Source organism: Triturus cristatus, chromosome 11, assembly GCF_964204655.1.
Source record: "Triturus cristatus chromosome 11, aTriCri1.1, whole genome shotgun sequence".
In the NCBI taxonomy this organism is placed as follows: Eukaryota; Metazoa; Chordata; class Amphibia; order Caudata; family Salamandridae; genus Triturus; species Triturus cristatus.
Genome location: NC_140594.1, coordinates 646168154 through 646190865, shown reverse-complemented (window position 1 = coordinate 646190865; position 22712 = coordinate 646168154). Strand labels below are relative to the sequence as shown.

The following is a 22712-nucleotide window of genomic DNA, read 5'->3' as shown; positions in this document are numbered from 1 at the left end:
CCTCGACACTCCTGAAGAAGCCTGCAGCCTCAGAACAAGGTGCCCCCCCCTACCGCGATCAAGAGGGTAAGATTTCCCGACACCAAAAGGCACCCGGCGCCCCGCGGCCCCCTGTGCCCAATCCCGGGGTACCTACCTATCCTCCAACTACCCAACTTACCTCTCGAAGTGGTGGTGGCACCTGAAGAATCTTCGTCCCCGAGCTTGCAGTCTTTTTCTAAACTGGAGCTTTCCCATTGAAATCAATTGAGCGCCCGAAGGCTCAAAAGCACCCTGCACCCAGCCGTCCGAGTGGCCCTGGCAGTGAAACCTCTGTACCTATGTACTTCCCCATTTGCCCTGAGCATGTGACCAGGAGCCCAGCTCCCACAGCCGAGTGGCCTGCTAGTCAGCAGCCACCAACTAAGGCCCCCCTACCTCTCATAGGATAACATTGGGCCTAACTCCCTCTGCACCCGGCTGCCCTTGTGCCGCTGAGGGTGAACCAACTGTACCTACCTGACCCTGGGAGACCCCTGAGTCTGTGCCCAGAACCTTAACTTTGCCAGTCGAGTACTTGTGTTTAAACCGATAACTCAATTTTCTCCATAGGGTAACATTCCGTGGCTTTTCCTGAAATTTCTTCTAAGTGTGGACTTTTCAAAACTTAAAATATTCACCAAAAATCAGCCGAGTAACAAACGCTCACCTGCTCTTAGGTGAGCTCCCAGTCCTGGATCTTGGTGCCCAGCACTGACTCTGAAAAATACTTACAACTGTACTTACCAGTAACCCAATTTTCTCCCATAGGAAATCATTGACTGTTTTTCTGTGAAATTTCTTCTGTGTCAATTTCTGCAAACTACAAATATTCCTTAAAAATCGTACCAACTCTGAAAACGTAATTGTTTACCTGTTTTTAGATAGAGGTCCCAGTACTGAGTCTAGGAGCCCAGTACTGGATTACAAAAGTAACAAGAACATACTATACCTGCAACTTGAATTTTCTCCAATAGGGAATCATTGACTGTTTCCTATGAAATTTCTTCTAAGTGTCAACTTTTAAAATGGCAAAATATTGCCTAAAAATCACAACAGTAACCAAGTTGACTTTTATCACTTGTTTCTAAGAACTGTCCCAGGACTGAATCTAGGATCCAGTACTGGAGTTATAAAAGTAAACCTGGAAGTAAGCTATTGCAAATAACTTAAAACTTCCATTGAGCTCAATGCATTATTGTGTTTGAAATTGTGTTGCCTATTGCAACAACCTGTAACCAGTATTTACAAAAGTCAATTGCATACTGCAAAAGTATTTACCTAAAGCATCTCATCCTGAGAGTATATTTTCATACCTATTGTTGGTTCTAAAATAAAATACTTATATTTTTTTATATAAACCATTGGCCTAGAGTTCAGTTCTTGAGTGTGAGACCATTTGCTGACTGAGTGTGTACAACAAATGTTTTACACTGTCCTCTGATACTGCCTTACTGCTCGACCAAGCTACCACTTTAGAGAGTAAGGTTATATCTAACTTTAACCTCTGTCAAACCCTGGGGGACTGTGGATTCTGTACACCCTGTACCTATTAAGGGACAGTATATACAGAACCACTTTCTCACAATACCATGATGGTTAAGCTCTACTCCAGGAATGGAGGACTGTTCATGGCTTGCTGAAAGATGTTTGTGTTCCTGCCTTGGAGCGGTTTCCCTGTGGCTTGTCTTTCGAGATGCTATGTTGTGTGGTAGGAGAGTCCTTGGGGAAAATAAGTATGTTCTTTCTGAATAATCACCTTAGAAATTGCTGAAGACCTTTTTGTTTTTATTCTCTGTTCTTAGGTGCACATAGAGTTCACTGAGGGAGAGGATAAGATCACCCTTGAGGGCCCCACAGAGGATGTGAATTTGGCTCAGGAACAAATGGAAGCCATGGTGAATGAATTGGTGAGTTAGGTTCTTGCTCAGCTGGGAATGTTGCAAGCAGGATGCACCGGACTGTCTCAAACTGATTGTGGTCTTTGCCTCCTTAGATTGCTCGAATGGATTTTACAGAGATCACTATAGACCATCGATTTCACAGACACCTCATCGGAAAAAGTGGAGCCAACAGTGAGTCAACAGCTGATACAAACAAAGCCTTAGTGATCCTTGTTGAATAGTTGGCTCTGCTAAACTAACTTATATCGTTCTTATTGCTCTGGTGCAGACGGAGGTTACCAGGTGGTATTCTGTGTGGGCATTGTCCTTTTACAGCAGGAATCTCAGGGCCATCCAAGTGGCCATTACTTCAATTTCTGTGGCAGTGTGGGGTTACAGGGTCTGTCTTTCATGGTAATTTGTTTTCCACTGGTATCCCATAGCCACAGTACTGTTCAGTTCCAGTTAAATAACTAAGATCTACTGCTTGGAAATTTTCAAAGATTTACCTGTTTGAATTCTTCATCGGGGCTGGGACTGCCCTGCAGTAAATGCTGAAACGGCATGTTAAAGGTTTAAAGGCTTTGGGCAAAGAGGATCTTTGCAAATTAGTTAAATGTTTTCCATCCATAATTGTGCCCTTGCCGCCACAAAATCTGTATGGCTGTGGCGCAATGCCGCCGTTGTTGTTGACTTTATCATCAACACAGTTCAGGAGAAAGTTGATTAACTATCTGTAGGAAGCTGGCTCCATATATACTATACCACAATGAAGTAGTCTGCACAGAGTCCAGTGGAACCCCAAAGGTAGGCAGAGGTAAAGGTAGATAGCAGCTTACTCTTGCTATTGTGGTAGTGTGGGCGAGCAGTAAGGCTTTATTGGAGGGTAGTGTTAAGCATTTGTTGTACACACTTAGGCAAGAAAAGATGTCACACACTCTGACTCAACTCAGACCAATTTGATTTGTATAAAAATATTATTTAGTTAATTTATTTCTAGAACCAAGCCAAGCCTGGTGCAGGTAAGTGAAATAATACTTTGCAAAATCTTATGCAGTGATTAGGTGTTGAATGCAGGTTCAAATGCAGTTGGTTGAATTACAGGTAAGTAAATATTTCTAAATTACTTTTCAGTTACTTCACAGATTACTTTGTATGTTACTTTTTAGATTACTTTTTGAGTTACTTTTTCTACTCAGTGTGACATGCCTAGATATCACACTGGAGCATATCCTAGAGAAAAGGTTAGTAAATCAGTTTGCTGTTGACTCCCACTGACACCAGGATCTTCGTGTGTGGGGGGGGGAAGCCGCAGGGGAAACTACAACTGCCACAACCCCCTGCAGCACTCGCGCATATAAGTGTGCACCACGCACGACACTCCGCGTGCCTGGGCCGAGGGAGGGCCTGTCCAAGCCCAGAGGAGGCTGGGCCACCTCTTGAACAGCCATATTCTGGGAGGATTCCAGCATTATAATAATTCGTAGGAAGGAGTGCCTCCTACAATGGATAAGAGGAAGGCAACAAGTGTGAGAAAGTGCCCTCTTTCTTGCATGGTATGCCCCCACTTTTTGCTGAATTGCTGATTTACTTTGACTGAGTGTACCCTGGGCTCCTGCCAATCATGTACCCAGGGTGTGTGTTCCTTCCCTAAAGCTGCATTGAAGCCTAAGCCCAATTGGCATCTCTGGCCACATGTCAGCCCCTGGTAAATGGAACCATAGGTACCCAGGGCACTCTGGCCAGAGAAGGCCCCTAAGGGCTGCAGCACTTATTGTGCCACCCTTAGAGGCCGTATACCCTGACACACACCCACTGCCTTTGCAGGCTGAGTGTCTGGGTGCAGAACAAAAGACGACCTGGCACACTGTGTGCCATGCCCACAAACCACTGCCCTGGCATACACCAGTCACCCTTCTAGCTGGGTGCCCTATGCCAGTGGTGAGGGTACAGGTGCACGAGCCCTGTACCCCTACAGTGCCCAAGTCTATTCCTGGGTCCTGCAAGTGCAGTGCTGCCATTAAAAGTATATGGTGCTGGGAGGTTGTCATTACGAACTCCACATCACCATAATGGCTGCACTGAAGACTGGGAAGTTTAGTATCAAACTTCTCAGCACATTAAACCCACACTGATGCCAGTTTGGCATTTAATGTAAAATGCAAGACAGAGGGTATCTTATAGATACCCCCTGAAACTCTACCAACTCCCAGTGACCGGACTGACTGCGCAGGCTGCCACCACCAGACTTGTTTCTGGACCCCTGGGACGAGAGCTTGCTGCTCTCGGGGGCCTGAAACAATGCACATCCTGGGACGAGGTGCCAAGCCTCCTTCCCCAGGATGGACAGGGTTCACAAAGGAGAAGCCGCCTTTGTGAGCTTCTCCAGACCACTTGCTGTACTCAGCAACTGGTCCCCACTGGTTCTACCCCCCATTTTGGGCGGGAGACCCGGTGGGAAAAACAGTGAGGAAGAGGTGTGCCCACCTCTGCCAACTCCACCCCTAAGGTGGGGAGGCGAGGTGAAGCGCAACCTAGAGTTTCTGCCATCTTGAGGATGGGGGGACCCAGCCAATCAGGGACAGGCTCCTGCCCCCCTCCCACTGGAGAGTGGCAGAATAGGGGGTGTACCCACCCGAGGGAAGGGACCCATTGGTCCCTGCCCTTAAACCTACCTGTAACACTCCTAAATTTAGTACTTAGGGGCACCCTGAACCTTCCTTCCTCAGATCCAGCAACCACAAGAAAAGGCGACGAAGGATTAGAAGCTGTGCAGAGCTATCAAGAGGACGACGGACACTGACTTGGAATTTCTTCTAAGTGTCAACTTTTAAAATCGAAAAATATTGCCTAAAAATCATAACAGTAACTAAGTCGACTTTTATCACTTGTTTCTAAGAACTGTCCCAGGACTGAATCTAGGATCCAGTCCTGGAATTACAAAAGGAATCCTGAATCTTCCATTGACCTCAATGCATTGTGTTTAAAATTGTGTTGCCTATTGCAACAACTTGTAAATATCTACAAAAGCCAATTGCATATTGCAAAAGTATTTACCTAAAGCATCTCATTCTGAGAGTATATTTTAATACCTATTGTTTGTTCTAAAATAAAACATTATATTTTTTTATATTTAAACCATTGACCTAGAGTTCAGCTCTTGAGTGTGTGAAACCATTTGCTAACTGAGTGTATACAACAAAATGCTTTACACTGTCCTCTGATACTGCCTTACTGCTCGACCAAGCTACCACTTTAGAGAGTATGGTTGTATTTAACTTTAGCCTCTGCCAAACCTCTGTGGACTGTGTACACACTGTACCTATTTGGGAACAGTATATACAGAGCCACTTTCTCACACCCTACTCCTCTTGTACCCAAGCTCCCATACTCACGACCAAAAAACAATGCCTCCTGGCATAATTTCCTCCCTATAACTGAGCACGAAGTCCACAGCAATATTACTTAACTAAAACCATTCTCCCATACCAAATACCCCTCCCTTCTAACCTTGTCTAAGACGTAAAGCACATAATCGTCCCATCCTGGACCACAATCCTCAACACCTCCCTTGCTACTGGAAAGGTCCCTAGCTCCCTCCAACTTGGTCAAATCTCCCCCATTATCAAAAACCCTGATGCTGATCCTAATGACTTAAACAACCTCCGCTCCATCACCAACTGCCCCCCTTTTTTCTAAAGCAGTCGAAAAATGCGTCTTGCTCCATATAGACAAACACAATGACAAATTCAACCTTCTGGATCCCTTACAATCAGGCTTCAGAAAAGGCTGCAGCACTTAAACTGCCATACTAAACATTGTTGATGACATCCACCACTCACTTAATGGTGAGCCATGTCTTCTTATCCTCCTTGATCTCTCCGCAGCTCTTGACACTGTTGACCACTCTGCCCTACTTAATGTGCTTAAAGATCGCTTCGTCCTCAATGGTACTACTCACAAATGGTTTGTCTCCTATCTTCAACATCAAACCCAACAAATTAAAATTCAAGACTCTCTCTAAACCCACTCCGGTCAACCTATGAATTCCCCAGGAATCTGTTCTCTCACCCTCACTCTTTAACCTCTTTATGGAACCCCTCACCTTCATTCTAAATCAAGCTGGTGTCCACTACCATCTGTATGCCGATGACACCCAACTCTATTACAAGATCAAAACCCACGCTGACATCATACACCTTCACTAAAATCCAATCCTGGTTCCACCTTAATCATCTCAAACCCAACTCCAAAAAAACTGATATCATCCTCTTCTCCACCAAAACAACCCTCTCCCCATTCAAACTTGGATCTCCGACCTCAATGCCCTCAACTGCTCTCTCTCCTTGTCCAACTCCGTAAAATCTCTTGGTATCCTCCATCGATAAGTCTTAACCTCAATGTCCACATCAAAAATTCGGCTGAAGGAGCCCTCTTCACTCTGCGTCATCTCAAGAAAATAAAACCCTTTCTCCCAACTGAAGATTTTAAATTAGTGGTTCAATCCCCTGTCCTTTCACGAATCGATTACGCCAATGCCATCCTCACCGGAATCCCCAAGGTCCACCTAGCTCCACTCTAATCTGTACTCAACCTTGCAGCCAGGCTCATCACAGACTGTAAACGGTTCGACCACATTTCCCCAGCTCTCAAAACTCTAAAATGGCTTCCCATCGAAGGCAGATCTGCCTACAAAAACGCATGCATCACACACAGTCCTCCATCAAAATGCACTACCATACCTTGCCAAAAAACTCTGCAAAGCGGGCAGCACACGACCCCTAAGAAGCACCAAGACCCTCCTCCTTGTCCCCACCCCTGCTAAAAAAGAAATCCACTCAATTTGCTCCTTCTCCGGAAATGCCCCCTACATCTGGAATTGCCCTCCCCAAAGACCTGTGATGCAACCCTTCCTACACCAGCTTTAAAAAAGATCTCAAAATTCACCTCCTCAATAAATGTTGGGGGTCTCTATCTGAGCCTTAAACTTGCTCTTCCATATCTTATAGGTATTTCAACTTTTCTCAGAGTATATGTTTACATATGTTTAACCTCAAGCCTTTTGTTCTCGGTTTTACCTGCTGTTTATCCTATGATGTTGTAATTTTGTTTTACCATATGTATCTGTCTTGTTAACCCCTTCGGTGCTCATGACGGAACGGTTCCGTCATGAGCGTCGGTTGAGCTGTGCTCATGACGGAACCGTTCCGTCATGACCACGCCCGCGCAAGCAACGGTCAGCACCGCGGGGGAATCCGCGCCGCATGGAAGGGGTTAAGCACTCTGATATTTTTGTTATTCTTTTATGCTGTAATTTATCTCTTACCGTAACTAGCTCTATCATGTAAAGCGCTCTGATAACTCTGGGTCCAGCCAGCGCTATATAAAACCTATAAAATAAATACTACACTGTGTAGGAAAAGTAATCTGTAAGTAATGTACTGGTCATTTTACTGAAAAGCCCATTCAAAATAAATGTCCTGTATTTACAAAGCATTGCGTTTCTCAGTAACAATACTGTGTCAAAACAAAGTGCATATACAATTACAATCCAAACTGTATTACAACTGTGTTCGAGGCATGTGGGCTGCTGAATTCATATCTGTGCATAGATCGCCGCCTAGTGTTGGGTCCGGATGTTTGCACGTTGTTGTCCTGGAAGAGTCTTCGAAGTATCCTTGGATAGGTGACTCCTCCCCTGGACTACAGTGCGCATGGGCATCCTCTCCATCCTCAGATTGTTTTTTTCCGCCATTGGGTTCGGATGTGCTATCTTAGCTCAAGTTAGGAAAAAATTTTGTCGAGGCCTTTAGTTCGCGTCGGTACTGTTTATCGATCGGTTTTCGATACTCTCTGTTAGTTTACTAACTTCCAGCACCGACTTTGTTCGCATTTACCTGTCCATCAACTACTTCGACGATGGAATCGAGGACGCCATTCAAAAGGTGTCCGGTATGTAATGCGAAGTACCCACACATCGACGTCCATCCGGTGTGCAACAAATGCCTTTCGCCGGACCACGACGAGTCGACATGTATGGCCTGTGCCCGGTTCCGTTCAAAGAAGACTCTGCGGAATCGTCGAGCGGCGAGGCTCGAAGCGCAGCACGCGGCACCGGCCCCAGCTGACATCTTCGACGACGCGGACGACGTCGAAGAAGTAGAAGTCTTACCCTCCAGTCCCGTTTCCGACCAAGAACCCGGATCGGACGAGGCCGACGAGTCACTCTTCCACAGAGGTGAAGACGACACCGAGGTAGGAGACGACGAGGAGGCCTTAGGGGCCGAAGAGAGTAGCTCCGATGATGAACAAGGCCTACCTGTTCAAACCGAGAATTCACCAGTGCCACAGACTATGGCTCCGGTCGAGGGATCGCCTTCGGGCCTTACCCGAGACCTATCACGCAGTCCTTCGGCCCCGCCCTCGGGCCCGGCCTCGGACGTTCAGCGGCAGCCATTACCGCTTAAGCCAGCTGGTTTCCCTTCCACGAAACCGAAACCGAAAGCTGCTCAGGTTCCTACGAAACCGAAACTGAAAGTGGCGCTAGTCGGATCGAGGCCTTCAACACCTTCGACGCCGGCGCACCGTGTCGGCACCGACCGCACCAAGGGGGACTTCGGTGCCGAACTCGAGACGGGCGACATGGGAGTCGACAAACGGAAGAAGGCCATCGGCGCCGAAAAACCTGCTCGGTTACCGGCGTCGACGCCACCGACACCGAGGGCCGTCCCGCCTGCTACGCCTCGCAGCACCCCCTCGACGACACCGAAACCTCACGTGTCGAAGACGTCGACGGTGATCTCCGCACCTCGGCTCGATGCACCACGGGCGCAGAAGATATCTGCAGCCGCCTCGACGACCCTGGCGGGGGCCACGACCTCTAAGGCGCCCCGAGTACGGCCTGGCGCAATGCCAGGCTGCAAAACCAAGGCTGCCCTCCAGGACCAGTCGGGTTCGATCGATCCAGCGGTTTCGTCGGTGCCGACCAGCATTACCTTCGGCTTGCCTCCATCCACAATCCCGAAGGCGTTTCAACTCAGGACACAGGCCACCAAAACTGCGGTTACGCCTGTCGAGCCGTCACCGTCACGCGTCATCGACGCCGACACTGGCAGGATGATTCTCCACGACCGAAGGATAACTTCGGAACCGCCATTGGAACCTTTCAGGATCCCGCTAAAGAGGAAGCTGCCTGTGGACACAGAACCTCTCCTGTATGAACCCTTTCATTCACCCTACCAGGATCCACACCGGGCCTCCCCCACACGCTCCGACACGGATGCATTGGAGGACTACATGGGTGAACAAGTCCCCTACCATGTGGACACGGACCCTGATGACCAGCAGGACCCTGACCAAACTTGGGGCGACCCTGCAGACCCCAGTGCACCTCTTGATGCACAGGACCCACAACTATATGGGGCAAAAACGTCACCCACAGAGGATACTGCGGCGTTCAACGCTCTGATTGAACGGGCGGCGAACAACCATGATGTACAGCTTCACTCTGATATCATCGAAGATGACTTTCTAATGGACACCTTTGCATCCTCAGAAAGACATGTAAAGACTCTGCCAATGTTGAAGGGGGTCCTTAAGCCAGCCACTGACATTTTCAGGGAACCCACCAGGGCACGAGTGATAAACCCCAGGATCGATAAGAAATACAGATCAGCACCTGGGGATCCTACTTACATCAGAGGACAATTACCACTCGACTCCATCGTTGTGGCGAATGCCCGCAAGAGGGCACACTCGCAGACAACGGGTGACGCTCCTCCCCCGGACAAGGAGTCCAAGGTGCTGGAGACCTCCGGCAAGCGAGTTGCCGCACAAGCTGCAAGCATATGGCGCATAGCTAACACTCAAGCGCTCCTCGCTCGCTACGATAGGGCGCACTATGACACAATGGAGCAACTCCTTCAACACCTCCCTGACCCCTACAAAGAAGGTGCAGAAATCCTTATCAGAGAGGGACAGCTACTCACAAATGCTGCCATCAAATGTGCACTAGACGCTGCTGACACGGCTGCCAGGGCCATCAACACTAGCGTCATCCTACGACGTCACGCCTGGCTACGTATCTCAGGATTCAAGCCTGAGGTACAAAACAATATCCTTAATCAGCCTGTCAACCCCGACTTTTTGTTCGGGCCTGAGGTTGACGCCACCCTCGAGAAGATAAAAAAGGACACGGACACTGCAAAGTCCATGGGCGCCCTACAAACTCAGTCCTTTCGGAGCGGCTCCTTTCGTCGCCCCGGAAACAAGGGAGCAGGCAGAGGACAGGGGTCACAACAAACATATAACAAGGGTAATACGCAGACCACCTACGATAAGAACACCCGAGGTGGCTATCGTGGCTCCAGTACCAAGGGCAGAGGACGTGGCTACGGCAACACCAGGTCCTCCCCCAAGAACAAGCAGTGACGCCCTCTCCCTTCCTCCCGACCACATAACACCTGTCGGGGGAAGGCTACAACGGTTCCTGTCCACGTGGAACTCCATCACCACGGACAGGTGGGTCAAAGATATTATAAAATACGGTTACTGTCTGGAGTTAACTTCCACTCCACCCACAATACCACCAAGAAACCGTCCTATGTCTTCAGAGCACTTGACGCTCTTACAGCAAGAGGTAGAAAGTATGCTTCTAAAAGGCGCTATCGAGGTCGTACCCGTCCACGAGCGGGGCACGGGGGTTTACTCCCTCTACTTCTTAATTCCAAAAAAGGACGGGTCGCTCAGGCCTATATTAGACCTGAGACCCCTGAACCAGTACATTCTTTCGGAGCACTTTCACATGCTCACTCTACAGCAAGTCCTTCCGCTTCTCCAGCAGGGAGACTTCCTAGCATCACTGGACCTCAAGGATGCGTATTTTCACATACCCATCCACCCCTCACACAAAAAATACCTCAGGTTCACTGTTCAGGGGCAGCACTATCAGTTCAAAGTCCTTCCCTTCGGCGTGACAACAGCGCCCAGGGTTTTCACAAAGTGCCTAGCTACGGTGGCGGCACATTTACGGAGACAGCACATACACGTCTACCCCTACCTAGACGACTGGCTCGTTCAAGCGAGATCGGCCCAGCAATGTGCAAGCCACGTGTCCCGTACCATTCACCTTCTTCACAGTCTGGGATTCTCACTAAATTACCCAAAGTCTCATCTCCAGCCCGCACACGTACAACAGTACCTAGGTGCGACTATAGACACTCTGGCGGCCACAGCTCAGCCAAATTTAGTGAGGATCAACGGCATACAAGCGCTGATCTCCAAGTTCAGACCCAACCACTCGCTTCCAGCGCGAGTGTTTATGCAGTTGATAGGCATGATGGCCTCCTGCATCTTCATAGTCCCGCACGCGAGATTACATATGCGCCCACTTCAGGAGTGCCTAGCACGTCAGTGGAATCAGGCTCAAGGACAGTTGAAAGACCTAGTGTTGGTGAGCGGTCGGGCATACAACTCTCTGCATTGGTGGAATCCACAAAACCTTTGCAAGGGCCGACCGTTCCAAGAGCCTGTTCCACAAATAGTACTGACAGCGGACGCGTCTCTCCAGGGATGGGGAGCTCATGTACTCCACTACACAGTGCAGGGACTATGGACGACACAACAGAAGAAGATGCACATCAACCTTCTGGAACTGATGGCAATCTTCCTGGCCATGAAGGCTTTCAAAGTACATCTGTGCAACAAGGTCGTGTTGATCCGGACGGACAACATGACCGCAATGTACTACATACAGAAGCAGGGAGGGACACACTCTCCACAGTTGTCTCATCTGGCTCAGAGCATGTGGAAGTGGGCCATTCAGAGGAACATGTTCCTCATGGCGGAACACCTCCCCGGCAAGGACAACCAGATGGCGGATCTGCTCAGCAGACACAGCCACCAGATGCACGAGTGGGAGTTACACCCATCGGTACTCCAACCGTACTTCCAGCAGTGGGGTCACCCAGAAATAGACCTATTCGCGACAAGCGAAAACGCAAAATGCCAAAGCTTCGCCGCCAGATTCCCACACCCGCAGTCGCAGGGCAATGCGATATGGATGAACTGGTCCGGCAAATTTGCGTACGCTTTTCCTCCAGCACCGTTGATACCGCTGGTGGCTCGCAAACTCCGACAACACTCCCTGACACTCGTCCTAGTTGCTCCCACGTGGGCACGCCAGCCGTGGTACACCACCTTCCTCGAACTTTCCGTGGTACCGCATCAAAGGCTGCGGATCAAACCCGCGCATTTGACGCAGAACCATGGAGAGGTTCAGCACCCAGATCCGCAACAGCTGAACCTGGCGATCTGGCTCCTGAAGTCCTAGAGTTTGGCTATCTCAATCTGCCACCTGACTGTATGGACATCATCAAGGAGGCCAGGAGACCCACTACAAGAGCTTGCTATGCAGCCAAATGGAAACGGTTCGTCATTTATTGCGGTAATAATGACATTAACCCGCTGGACGCATCCATCCACAACATCATATGTTACCTCTTACACCTATACCGATGCAATCTGGCGTACACCTCTATACGGGTCCATTTGACCGCAATATCAGCCTATCTGCAAACCAGGCAGCACCTCTCTCTCTTCAGAGTGCCTGCCATCAAAGCATTCTTGGAAGGACTCAAACGAGTCATTCCACCTAGTCACCCACCGGCTCCAATGTGGAACCTCAACTTGGTCCTCACACGCCTGATGGGTCCACCCTTTGAACCTCTACACTCATGCGAGATTCAATTCCTTACCTGGAAAGTAGCCTTCCTGGTAGCGATCACTTCCCTAAGAAGAGTTAGTGAACTCCAGGCACTAACCGTTCAAGAGCCATTTATTCAGGTTCACGCCAACAGGGTCGTACTACGTACCAACCCCAAATTCATGCCCAAGGTAATATCGCAGTTCCACATGAACCAGACTATTGAACTGCCCGTTTTCTTCCAAAACCCACAAACTGTTGCAGAGAGGGCATTACATACACTAGATGTACGGAGGGCCCTCATGTACTACATCGACAGGACTAAACCCTTCAGGAAGACAAAACAACTGTTCGTTGCCTTTGCCCCACACCACAAAGGTAACGCCATCTCCAAAGCAGGGATAGCCAGATGGATAGTTAAGTGTATTCAAATCTGTTATCAAAAGGCAAAACGCACATTAACTATTCCACCACGAGCCCACTCAACACGCAAGTTGGGGGCTTCCATGGCCTTCCTAGGAAACATTCCCCTGCATGATATATGCAGAGCAGCCACATGGTCCACTACACACACATTTACAAAACACTATTGCGTAGATGTGCAGTCAAAACAGCAGGCAGCTGTAGGACAGGCTGTTCTCAAAACACTTTTTCAGACCGCTGCAGCTGGCACGGGTAGCCGCCGCCAATAGAGGGCACTGCTATGTATTCTATGCACAGATATGAATTCAGCAGCCCACATGCCTCGAACTGAATATGCTACTTACCAGTATGCATCTGTTCTTGGCATGTAGGGCTGCTGACATTCATATCGCCCTCCCTCCTCCCCGGCGCCTGTCGCAGCTGCAGCTCTCAGAATTACTGCAAGCATGGTCATCACTTTCTGTATCTACTCCATCACTGCCACAATGGCGAAAAACAATCTGAGGATGGAGAGGATGCCCATGCGCACTGTAGTCCAGGGGAGGAGTCACCTATCCAAGGATACTTCGAAGACTCTTCCAGGACAACAACGTGCAAACATCCGGACCCAACACTAGGCGGCGATCTATGCACAGATATGAATGTCAGCAGCCCTACATGCCAAGAACAGATGCATACTGGTAAGTAGCATATTCAATATTTACTGTAAAGTATTTATCAACTTACCTGTGCCAGGCTTGCTTGGTTCTAGGAAATAAAGTAACTTGAATATTTGTATACAGAAACTATTGGTCTGAAGTTCAGTGTTTGAGTGTGTGAATTCATTTGCTGACTGTGTACACAACAAATGCTTAACACTGTCCTCCGTTAAAGCCTTACTGCTTGACCACACTACCACAAATCGAGATTGAGGTGATATCTACTTAACCTCTGCCTACGTTTTGGGTTCCACTGGACTCTGTGCACACTATACCTCACTGTGGTATAGTATATTCAGAGCCAGCTTCCTACACTTGGTTCACCACACTACTGGAACTTTCAGTAGTTCTATACGGGAAGCTTCACCTCAAGCAGAATCTTCTCACTCAGAACTATGGCGAAATCAGACATCCAAACTCAAAGGAGCTAAACCTTGTGATTTGGCTCATGAAGTAATGGAATTCAGGTAATTAAATGTGCTTCCATAATGTATGACCATTCTTAAGGAAGCACGTAAGCCTACCGCTAGAGCTTGTTATGCAACTGAGTGGAAAAGATTTGTTTTTTATCATTGTAACCATATATTGATCCATTCAATGAATCTGTACAAAACATTTGTTACCTTTTGCATTTACAGCACTTCGGTATTGCTTATACTTCCATAGTTTTACACCTTGCAGTAGTTGCATCCTATCTACACACTTTTGGCGGGAGAATAGTCAGGAAAACGGGAGGAGACGTGTGCCCAACTCTGCCAACTTAACCCCTCAGGTGGGGGAGGTGAGTCGAAGCGCAACTCAGTCCCCGCCATCTTGTAGATTGGGGGGGGAACCCAGGCAACCAGAGTGAGGCTTATGCCCCACTCTCACTGGAGGATTGCATAATAGTGGGTGTACCCACCCGAAGGACGGGACGCATTTGTCCCAACTTGTACCTACCTGAAACGCCTCTAAATTTAGTATTTAGGGGCAACCCTGAACCTTGCCTCCTCAGACGAGAAAAAACTAGAAGGACCGAAGAGCCATACTGAATGAAGAGTGGGACACCAACTGACTTTGCTCCAGCCCTACTCGCCTGTCCGGACCTCGACCTGCTCCAGCGGAATCCCAATGTGTCCTGCAGCAAGCAGAACCCGGAGGACCTGCCTTGCCTTCCCCAACAGTCTCCTGTGAGCACAGGATTTGCTCACCAACACACTCTGGCTTCAGCCAAATCTGTGAGTCTGCACCACTCTGCACCCGACACCCACGGCCAGAGTGCCAGTGACCCAAAACCACAAGGAGGTCTCCCCGGTGATCCTGACCTGGGATCTGATGATCCATGACCAATCTCAACTCTCCAGACGATGCCTACAGCCCCTTTTTGGAGGATCCCCTGACCGGAGCTGGTAAAAAAAAAACAATGCCAAAAGATACCCTTGCATTAGACGGCCCACGGTGTTGGGTGGCCCAACACTGTGTCACAGCATCCCACAACATCCCAACTTACCTCTCCAACCGGTAGTCTACTCCAGAATGTCTTCCCCGAGCCTACAGAGTTGGTTGCAACTGGAGAATCCCCATTGACAACAGGCACCAACTCCCAAACAGCGCTCTGCACCGGGCTGCCACTGTGGGTGCACTTTGTGCTAACTTGAACCCCACTTTGCCCTGAGATTAATTCCAAAAGATTTGCTCCCACAACCCTGTGGCCTGCTCGTGAGCAGCCACCAACCGGAGGCCCCCTATACCCCTCTGGATAAAATTGGGCCTCAGCACTCTGCACCTGGCCGCCCTAGTGCAGCTGAGAGTACTTTGAGAGTGCATCTTTGACCCTGGGGGAACCCTTGTTCTAACCCCAGAAGCTGAAGCCCAAAGAACGAGCACTTACCTGTTAACCAATGAGTTCATGTTCGAGGCATATGAGCTGCAAAATTCACTCTGCGCATAGATCGCCATCTGGTGTTGGGCTCGGATGCTTGCACCTTGTTGTCTTGGAAGAAGTCTTTTGTAGTCACGAGATAGGTGACTCGTCCCTTGGACGATAGTGCGCATGGGCATCGACTCCATCCTCAGATTTCGGGTTCGGATGTAACTTCTGCATTCGGTACTGTATTATCCAAACCTTTTCGATGCACAAACAATCAAACTTGACGGTATTGTTTTCGATCGCGTGCTCTTCGATGCGCTCCTGAAATACCCGATTCCAGTCGTCGACGCAGGTCGCTGGGCCTATCGACGCCATTCGGGCCTACGGCTAATGGCAAGGACTCCATTCAAAAAATGCCCCCAGTGTGAAGCTAAATTTCCACACAGCGCGACCACCACAAGGTCTGTATCCTCTGTCTCTCACCTAGGCACGACGAGAATAATTGCTAGGCCTGCGCCTCCTTTAGATCTAAAAAGACTGTCTGTGATAATCGGGACCGACGACACATCATGGCGCAACGAGCAGCTCCGGTGCCGGAGGACATCTTAAACGAAGGCCCCGATGTCCCGGAGGAAGATTCGGAGGATCTGAAAATAGTTTCCGAGAAAGAAAGACTACTCCGACCACATCACTCCAGGTCAACGAGTGAGTACAACTGCCCCAACCCCACCTGAAAAAAGAAGGCTCCGGTCAAGACTTTGCCTGTGGGCCCCAGTCACGACCGAAAGAGCTTCAGAAGCCCCGGCTCCGAAGACAGGAGAAGCCTTCCGGCAGCTCGAGACCGAGCAAGCTACATGTCAGTGCCCTGCAGATACTATCGGCACCGAAACCGGGAGCGCATCCTATTCCCTCAACCAAAAAGACATCGGCACCTTGGCGCCAAAAGTAAAGACCTCGGATCCGAAACCAAAACACTCAGAACCGGGAGATTTCCGACTCTGTGTCGAAGCCGAAGGATCCAAAAACCCCTTCGAAGGCTCCAGAGCAGAAATCGAAACCTCGCTCGGACACGAAAAATCGGCGCCGAAAACGACTGTCGAAGAGTAAGAACTTTTTCTACCAGATCCCATCGATCCAAAACAAAAAACACTCCACATTGACCACATGTCCTGTTTTTGGGGTCTATGTTTCACGCAAGAAGATGAAATTGGACGCCCCACACATCCCTTAAGTGCCTGTAAAGAAAAGACTGTGCCACTTCACCTTTAAGACCCACTTCTCCTGTTCTTCCTACTAAGCCTGTCTCTCCTCCAAATTTTCCCATACTTCCATCACGCTCACCACCATCACAGGTCGATGATGATTTAGGGGATGGGGAGGGAACAATGACCCTTTCACTGACCCTGATGACAACACAGATGTACCGCAGGACGATTGGGATGATTATAACCCAGTAGATCCTCCTGATCCCGATGCATACCCTACAAAGCCATCTCCCCAGATGACAATATTGGTTTTAGTCAGCTAATAAACAGAGCCGCCCAGTACCATGGTGTTCAAATGCATTCGGACTCCACAGAGGACTACCTAATACACATCTTTGCACAGTCTCAAAAGACCGTACTAACCTTTCCAATGTTAAAAGGCGTCATTAAACACAACCCAGACATATTCAAAGACCCTGTAAGGGCTAGAATTCTCAATCCTAGAATTGACCAAAAATATAAACCCGCTCCCAATGATCCCACCTACATCAAGGGACAACTTCCTTTAGATTCTCTAGTACTGACCAACGCTAGAAAACGTGCCCACTCTCAGACCTCTGGGGACGCTCCACCTCCGGACAAAGAGTTCAAATTATTAGATGCTTTGGGCAAACTATTTGCAGCCCAAGCAGCCAGTCACTGGAGGATAGGCAATGCACAAGCATTACTTGCTTGGTACGATGGGGCTCATTACGACCGACTAGCAACCCTATTGCAGCATTTGCCTGATCAATATAAAACCAAGGCCAATGATTTAATTGAGAAGGGTTCATTAATAACGCGTCAATTAAATGTGCCCTCGAAGCAGCACACTGCATCTAGATCCATTAACACTAGTGTGTTACTACGGAGACATGCCTGGCTACGCATTTCTGGCTTTAAACAGGAGGTACAAACAACTATCCTCAATCAGCCGTTCAATCAAGAACAACTTTTTGGCCCAGCTGTTGATACAGCGTTAGAGTAAATGAAAAAGGACACTGAGCATGCTAAATCCATGGGAGCCTTACAGTATCCATCTACACGAGGTTCCTTTTGATGTTCCTTCTATAGAGGTGCGTCCAAAAATATCAGCGCAGACACCGCTTCTTCCTCCTATAAAAACCCCTCGCAAACATCCCCCGACAAGGGATATTTTAGACGTGGGTACAGAGGAAACCACAACAAAGGAAGAGGCCGAGTTAACAACAGTCGCGCCTCTCCCAATAATAAACACTGTCTTCCCTCCAGACCATTCCACGCCGGTCGGAGGGAGACTTTCACAGTTTTGCAGCTTGAATCTTTCTGGATTCACTATGCTATGCATTCTTCCGCCATCTAGTGGTTGGGTCCGGAATTGTAGTATTTCTTCTTTTTTTTTTTTTCTTTTCTTTTTTTCGTGGCCCAGGTGGGCGTCGACATACCACCATTTGGTGTCCTTCGGGATGTCGACGCGCTTCCTCCGGAAGCTCCCACCTTTGGTTGCCATCTTCAGATTATTTTTTCGGCCGTTGGGTCTGGATCAACCGGAAGGAGCTCCAAGAACTTTGGAGAGAAGAATCGCCGAAAGATTGGAATACATCACCGGGGAAGACACCGGAGACCAAGTAGGAAGAAACTCTACTACAGTTCAGAAAACTTCGAAGAATTCAACGTTTTTCGAAGGAGAATGTGCATACAGGGGGCTCCCTGGGCGCGGTGATGGATAAGACTCCGTTCAAATTCTGCGCAAACTGCCACCACAAGTACATGCAAAAGGACCAACACCCGGTTTGCAATCTCTGCTTGCCGCTCGACCATCGAAGCGAGGACTGCAACGCCTGTGCAGCATTCACCCAGAGTAAGGGAGAGACAGAGAAGAGCAAACTACAACATTCAGGGGCAGGGGACGCCCCATCGCTACGAGATTTGGGACTCTCCAGTGGAGAGGAAGACAACGTAGCAGAAGGACCAGAAGACTTTTAGGTCGAAAAGAAAACGTCGAAGGAGGTAAGAGTCGTCGAACCCTAAACCCTCCACTGATACTCGCAAAGGCGAGCCAAAGTCCTCGAAAGGAGCAGGGCCGTCGAAGCACTCTACGTCAACTACTGCATCCAGGGACAAATAGTCCGTCGGATCCTCTGAGAAGGACCCCCAGGCGGCAAAATCCCAAGACCACGGTAAGGTGCCGAAGAGCAGCCACGAAAGAGGCCTCAACGTCGAAAGGCGAAGGCCCGAGACAGGTTTTGACGTCGACAACCGCGAAGAGGAAGGTCGAGGCCTTCGAAGCTGATCACCCGGCAGAGATGGAGACGAAAGAGGCTCGAGGCCAAAATGGATAACCTCTTGCAACGCAAGAAAGACTTCGACGAAAAGCTAAAAGTTCGAGGCATATGAGCTGCAGATCACATACTTAGGATAAGATCGCCATCTGGTGTTGGGCTTGGATGATTGCAGGTTGTTGTTGTCTTATGAAGAAGCCTTTTGGTCACGAGATAGGTGACTTCTCCTCTGGACAACAGTGCGCATGGGCATCCACTCCATCCTCAGATTGTTTTTTTCCGCCATTGGGTTCGGATGAACTTTTCCACTCCGGCTGAAAACTTCTGAAAATCCAGCTTTCGAAACCAAATACCTTTGCAACTCGACGTTGAATTCTAATCGGACCGGTTCCGGATACGGCTCATGGAAAGGACACCTTTTAAAAAATGCCCCCAATGTGGAGCAAAGTTCCCCCACAGTGACCACCACGAGGTCTGCAACCTGTGCCTCTCGCCGGAACATAACGAATCCAGCTGTCCAGCCTGCGCCGCATTCCGTTCCAAGAAAACCATCCGGGACTGAAGAGCTCAACGCCATATCATGGCTAGATCTGCTCCAGAACCAGAGGACATCTTTGCCCAGGATGTCCCGGAAGACGATTCCGAAGACCTCCAAATCGTATCCGAAACGGACGATTTTGATGACCTCATCACTCCGGGGCAACGAGTGAGTACCAGTGCCCCTACCCCAACCCCCCCAAAAAAGACATTGATCAAGACTCCGCCAGCTGGCCCCAGTCGTCTTCAGAAGCCCCGCCCTCGGGCCCCGGCTCCGAAGAAATACAAGTCTACAGGTGGCTCGAGCAAACCATATGTTATTGTGCCCACAATACCTTCGGCACCGAAGACTCAAGACCTCTCTGCACCGAAGCAGGCTCCGAAACCATCGAGGCCGAAATCTCCACCGGCACCAAAACATCCTTCAGCACCGAAATCCCCGCCGGCACCGAAACCATCATCGGTACCAAAAAAAGTCCGCAAAGACTCTACCAATCATCCAAAACATAGATCGGAACCAAAAAAGTCAGCACCAAAGCCACTTTCGGACAATGAAGAACTTTTTCGCCTGGATCCGAGGCAAAAAAGGATTTATATCAATCCAAAAACCGGACATGTCACCGCTGTGCCATACAAGAAAAGGAACCTGGAGACAACACCTCCTCCAGCTCCCATAAGGAAGAAGGACTTCGCCACCTCACCCATTCGTCCTTCCTCTCCTATATCACCTCTCATCCCACCCCCTCTGCCCCCATCTCCTTCTCCTCTACCATCTCCTTCACATACACCACCTCCACAGGATGATGATTAGGGGGGAGGGGGGGATCCGGATAACCTGAATGATCGTAATGATCCTTTCACACTCCCGGATACGGCACCCTTAGATAACTGGGCTTACCCTTTACCTGATATTCCTGATCCCACTACATACCCCTCCAAACCCTCCCCTCCTGATGACCACCTAGGGTTTGGGCAGCTGATAAACAGGGCGGCACTTTTCCATGGCGTCACCATGCATTCAGATACCCGAAGAGGACTTTCTTCTAGACACATTCGAGCAGTCGCAAAAATCAGTTCAGATCTTGCCCATGATTAAGGGAGTCATAAAACACGCCACAGAGGTTTTTAAAGACCCTTTCAGAGCTAGAGTTCTTAACCCCCGAATTGAAAAAAAATATAGACCGGCCCCACAGGATCCCGCGTACATTAAAGCACAGCTCCCTCGACTCTTTAGTCGTTTCAAATGCAAGAAAGCGGGCTAACTCCCAAACAGGAGACACACCGCCCCCCAGACAGAGTCTGAGCTATTCGAGGCCTCGGGCAAAAGAGTTGCAGCACAAGCTGCTAACCATTGGCGTATTGCCAACACACAAGCCCTATTAGCCTGATATGATAGGGCTCATTATGATCAGTTAAAAGATCTTTTGCAACACCTGCCAGATCAGTACAAATCCCAGGCCAATGACCTCATCCAAGAGGGAAAACTCATATCTAATGCATCAATCAAATGTGCACTAGACGCCGCGGACACTGCTTCTAGGGCGGTCAACACATGCATACTTCTTAGACGCCACGCATGGCTACGTATTTCAGGCTTTAAGCCGGAAGTACAAACAACAATTCTTGCTCAACCATTCAACCAAGAGCAACTATTTGGACCCGCAGTAGATACTGCACTAGAGAAGATGAAAAAAGATAACAAGACTGCTAAATCAATGGGAGCATTACAGTCTCCACAACAGCGAGGCTCCTTTCGACGCCCATTTTATAGGGGAGCCTCCAAAAATGTAGGAACAGACACCTCTTCCACTTGTAAAACCTCCGCACAAACATCCCCTAACAGAGGATATTTTAGAGGAGGATATTGGGGAGACAACACCAAGGTCCGAGGTCGGGGCAATACCAACACCCGCACCTCTCCAGCCACTAAACATTGACTTGCCTCCACTCCCCCCAGACCATTCCACTCCGGTCGGGGGAAGACTCCAACACTTCCTACCTGTCTGGAATTCCATTACAACAGACAAGTGGGTAAGACAAATTATCCAGTTTGGTTACTGCCTCGAACTCACAAACACCCCCCCACACATACCACCCAAACACCGTCCAATGTCACCACACCATCTTACACTCCTCGAACAGGAAATTCGGTCCTTGCTTCAAAAACACGCAATAGAACCAGTTCCACTCCAACATCAGGGTACAGGAGTATATTCTCTATACTTCCTAATCCCCAAAAAGGACGAGACGTTAAGACCCATACTCTACCTCAGACTCCTAAATCAGTACATACACTCAGATCACTTCCATATGATCACTCTTCAACAAGTGCTCCCACTACTTCAACAAGACTACTTCCTTGCCACATTGGACCTCAAGGACGCATACTTTCACATCCCCATGCATCCCGCTCACAAGAAGTATCTAAGATTTGTGGTAGACGGACAGCACTATCAGTTTACAGTCCTCCCATTCGGAGTAACAACCGCACCCAGGGTATTCACCAAACGCTTAGCAGTAGTGGCAGCGCACCTCAGGAGACAACAAATCCATGTCTTCCCGTATCTCGACGATTGGCTCATAAAAGCCAATACTCTCGACAAATGCGTTCTCCACACTCACCGCACTATTCAAACCCTACACGACTTGGGATTTACCATCAACTATCCCAAATCTTAACTGCAACCCTCCCAAATACATCAATATCTGGGAGCCACCATAAATACGTCCAAGGCCATAGCTTATCCCAGCACAGCCAGGATAACCAACATACAAAACCTCATCTTAAAATTTCAAACTCAACACTCTCTTCCAGCAAGAGTGTTTATGCAACTGTTAGGCATGATGGCGTCCTGCAGCTCCATTGTGCCTCACGCACGACTTCAAATGCGTCCCTTGCAAGAATGTCTAGCACAACAGTGGAACCAGGCTCACGGACAACTTACTGATCTGGTGTTGGTCGACAGTCGCTCACTTCGCTCACTGAAATGGTGGAATACCATCAACCTGTCCAAAGGGCGACCGTTCTTGGAGCCTCTTCCACAAGTAGTGCTGACGACCGACCCATCTCACAGGGTGGGGAGCCAATCTCCTTCAA

The 22712-nt window shown here is 49.0% G+C and overlaps 1 protein-coding gene across 4 annotated transcripts in view; it reads left to right on the top strand.

Moving 5' to 3' along the window:
- HDLBP (high density lipoprotein binding protein) overlaps window positions 1–22712 on the top strand; it is a 933925-nt gene that overhangs the window by 306152 nt on the left and 605061 nt on the right. For all 4 annotated transcript variants that reach the window (XM_085634158.1, XM_085634156.1, XM_085634157.1 and 1 more), the window contains exons 10-11: window positions 1824–1928; window positions 2015–2093. In XM_085634158.1, the coding sequence (XP_085490284.1) occupies window positions 1824–1928; window positions 2015–2093 (184 nt within the window). The remainder of the gene's footprint in view (window positions 1–1823; window positions 1929–2014; window positions 2094–22712) is intronic.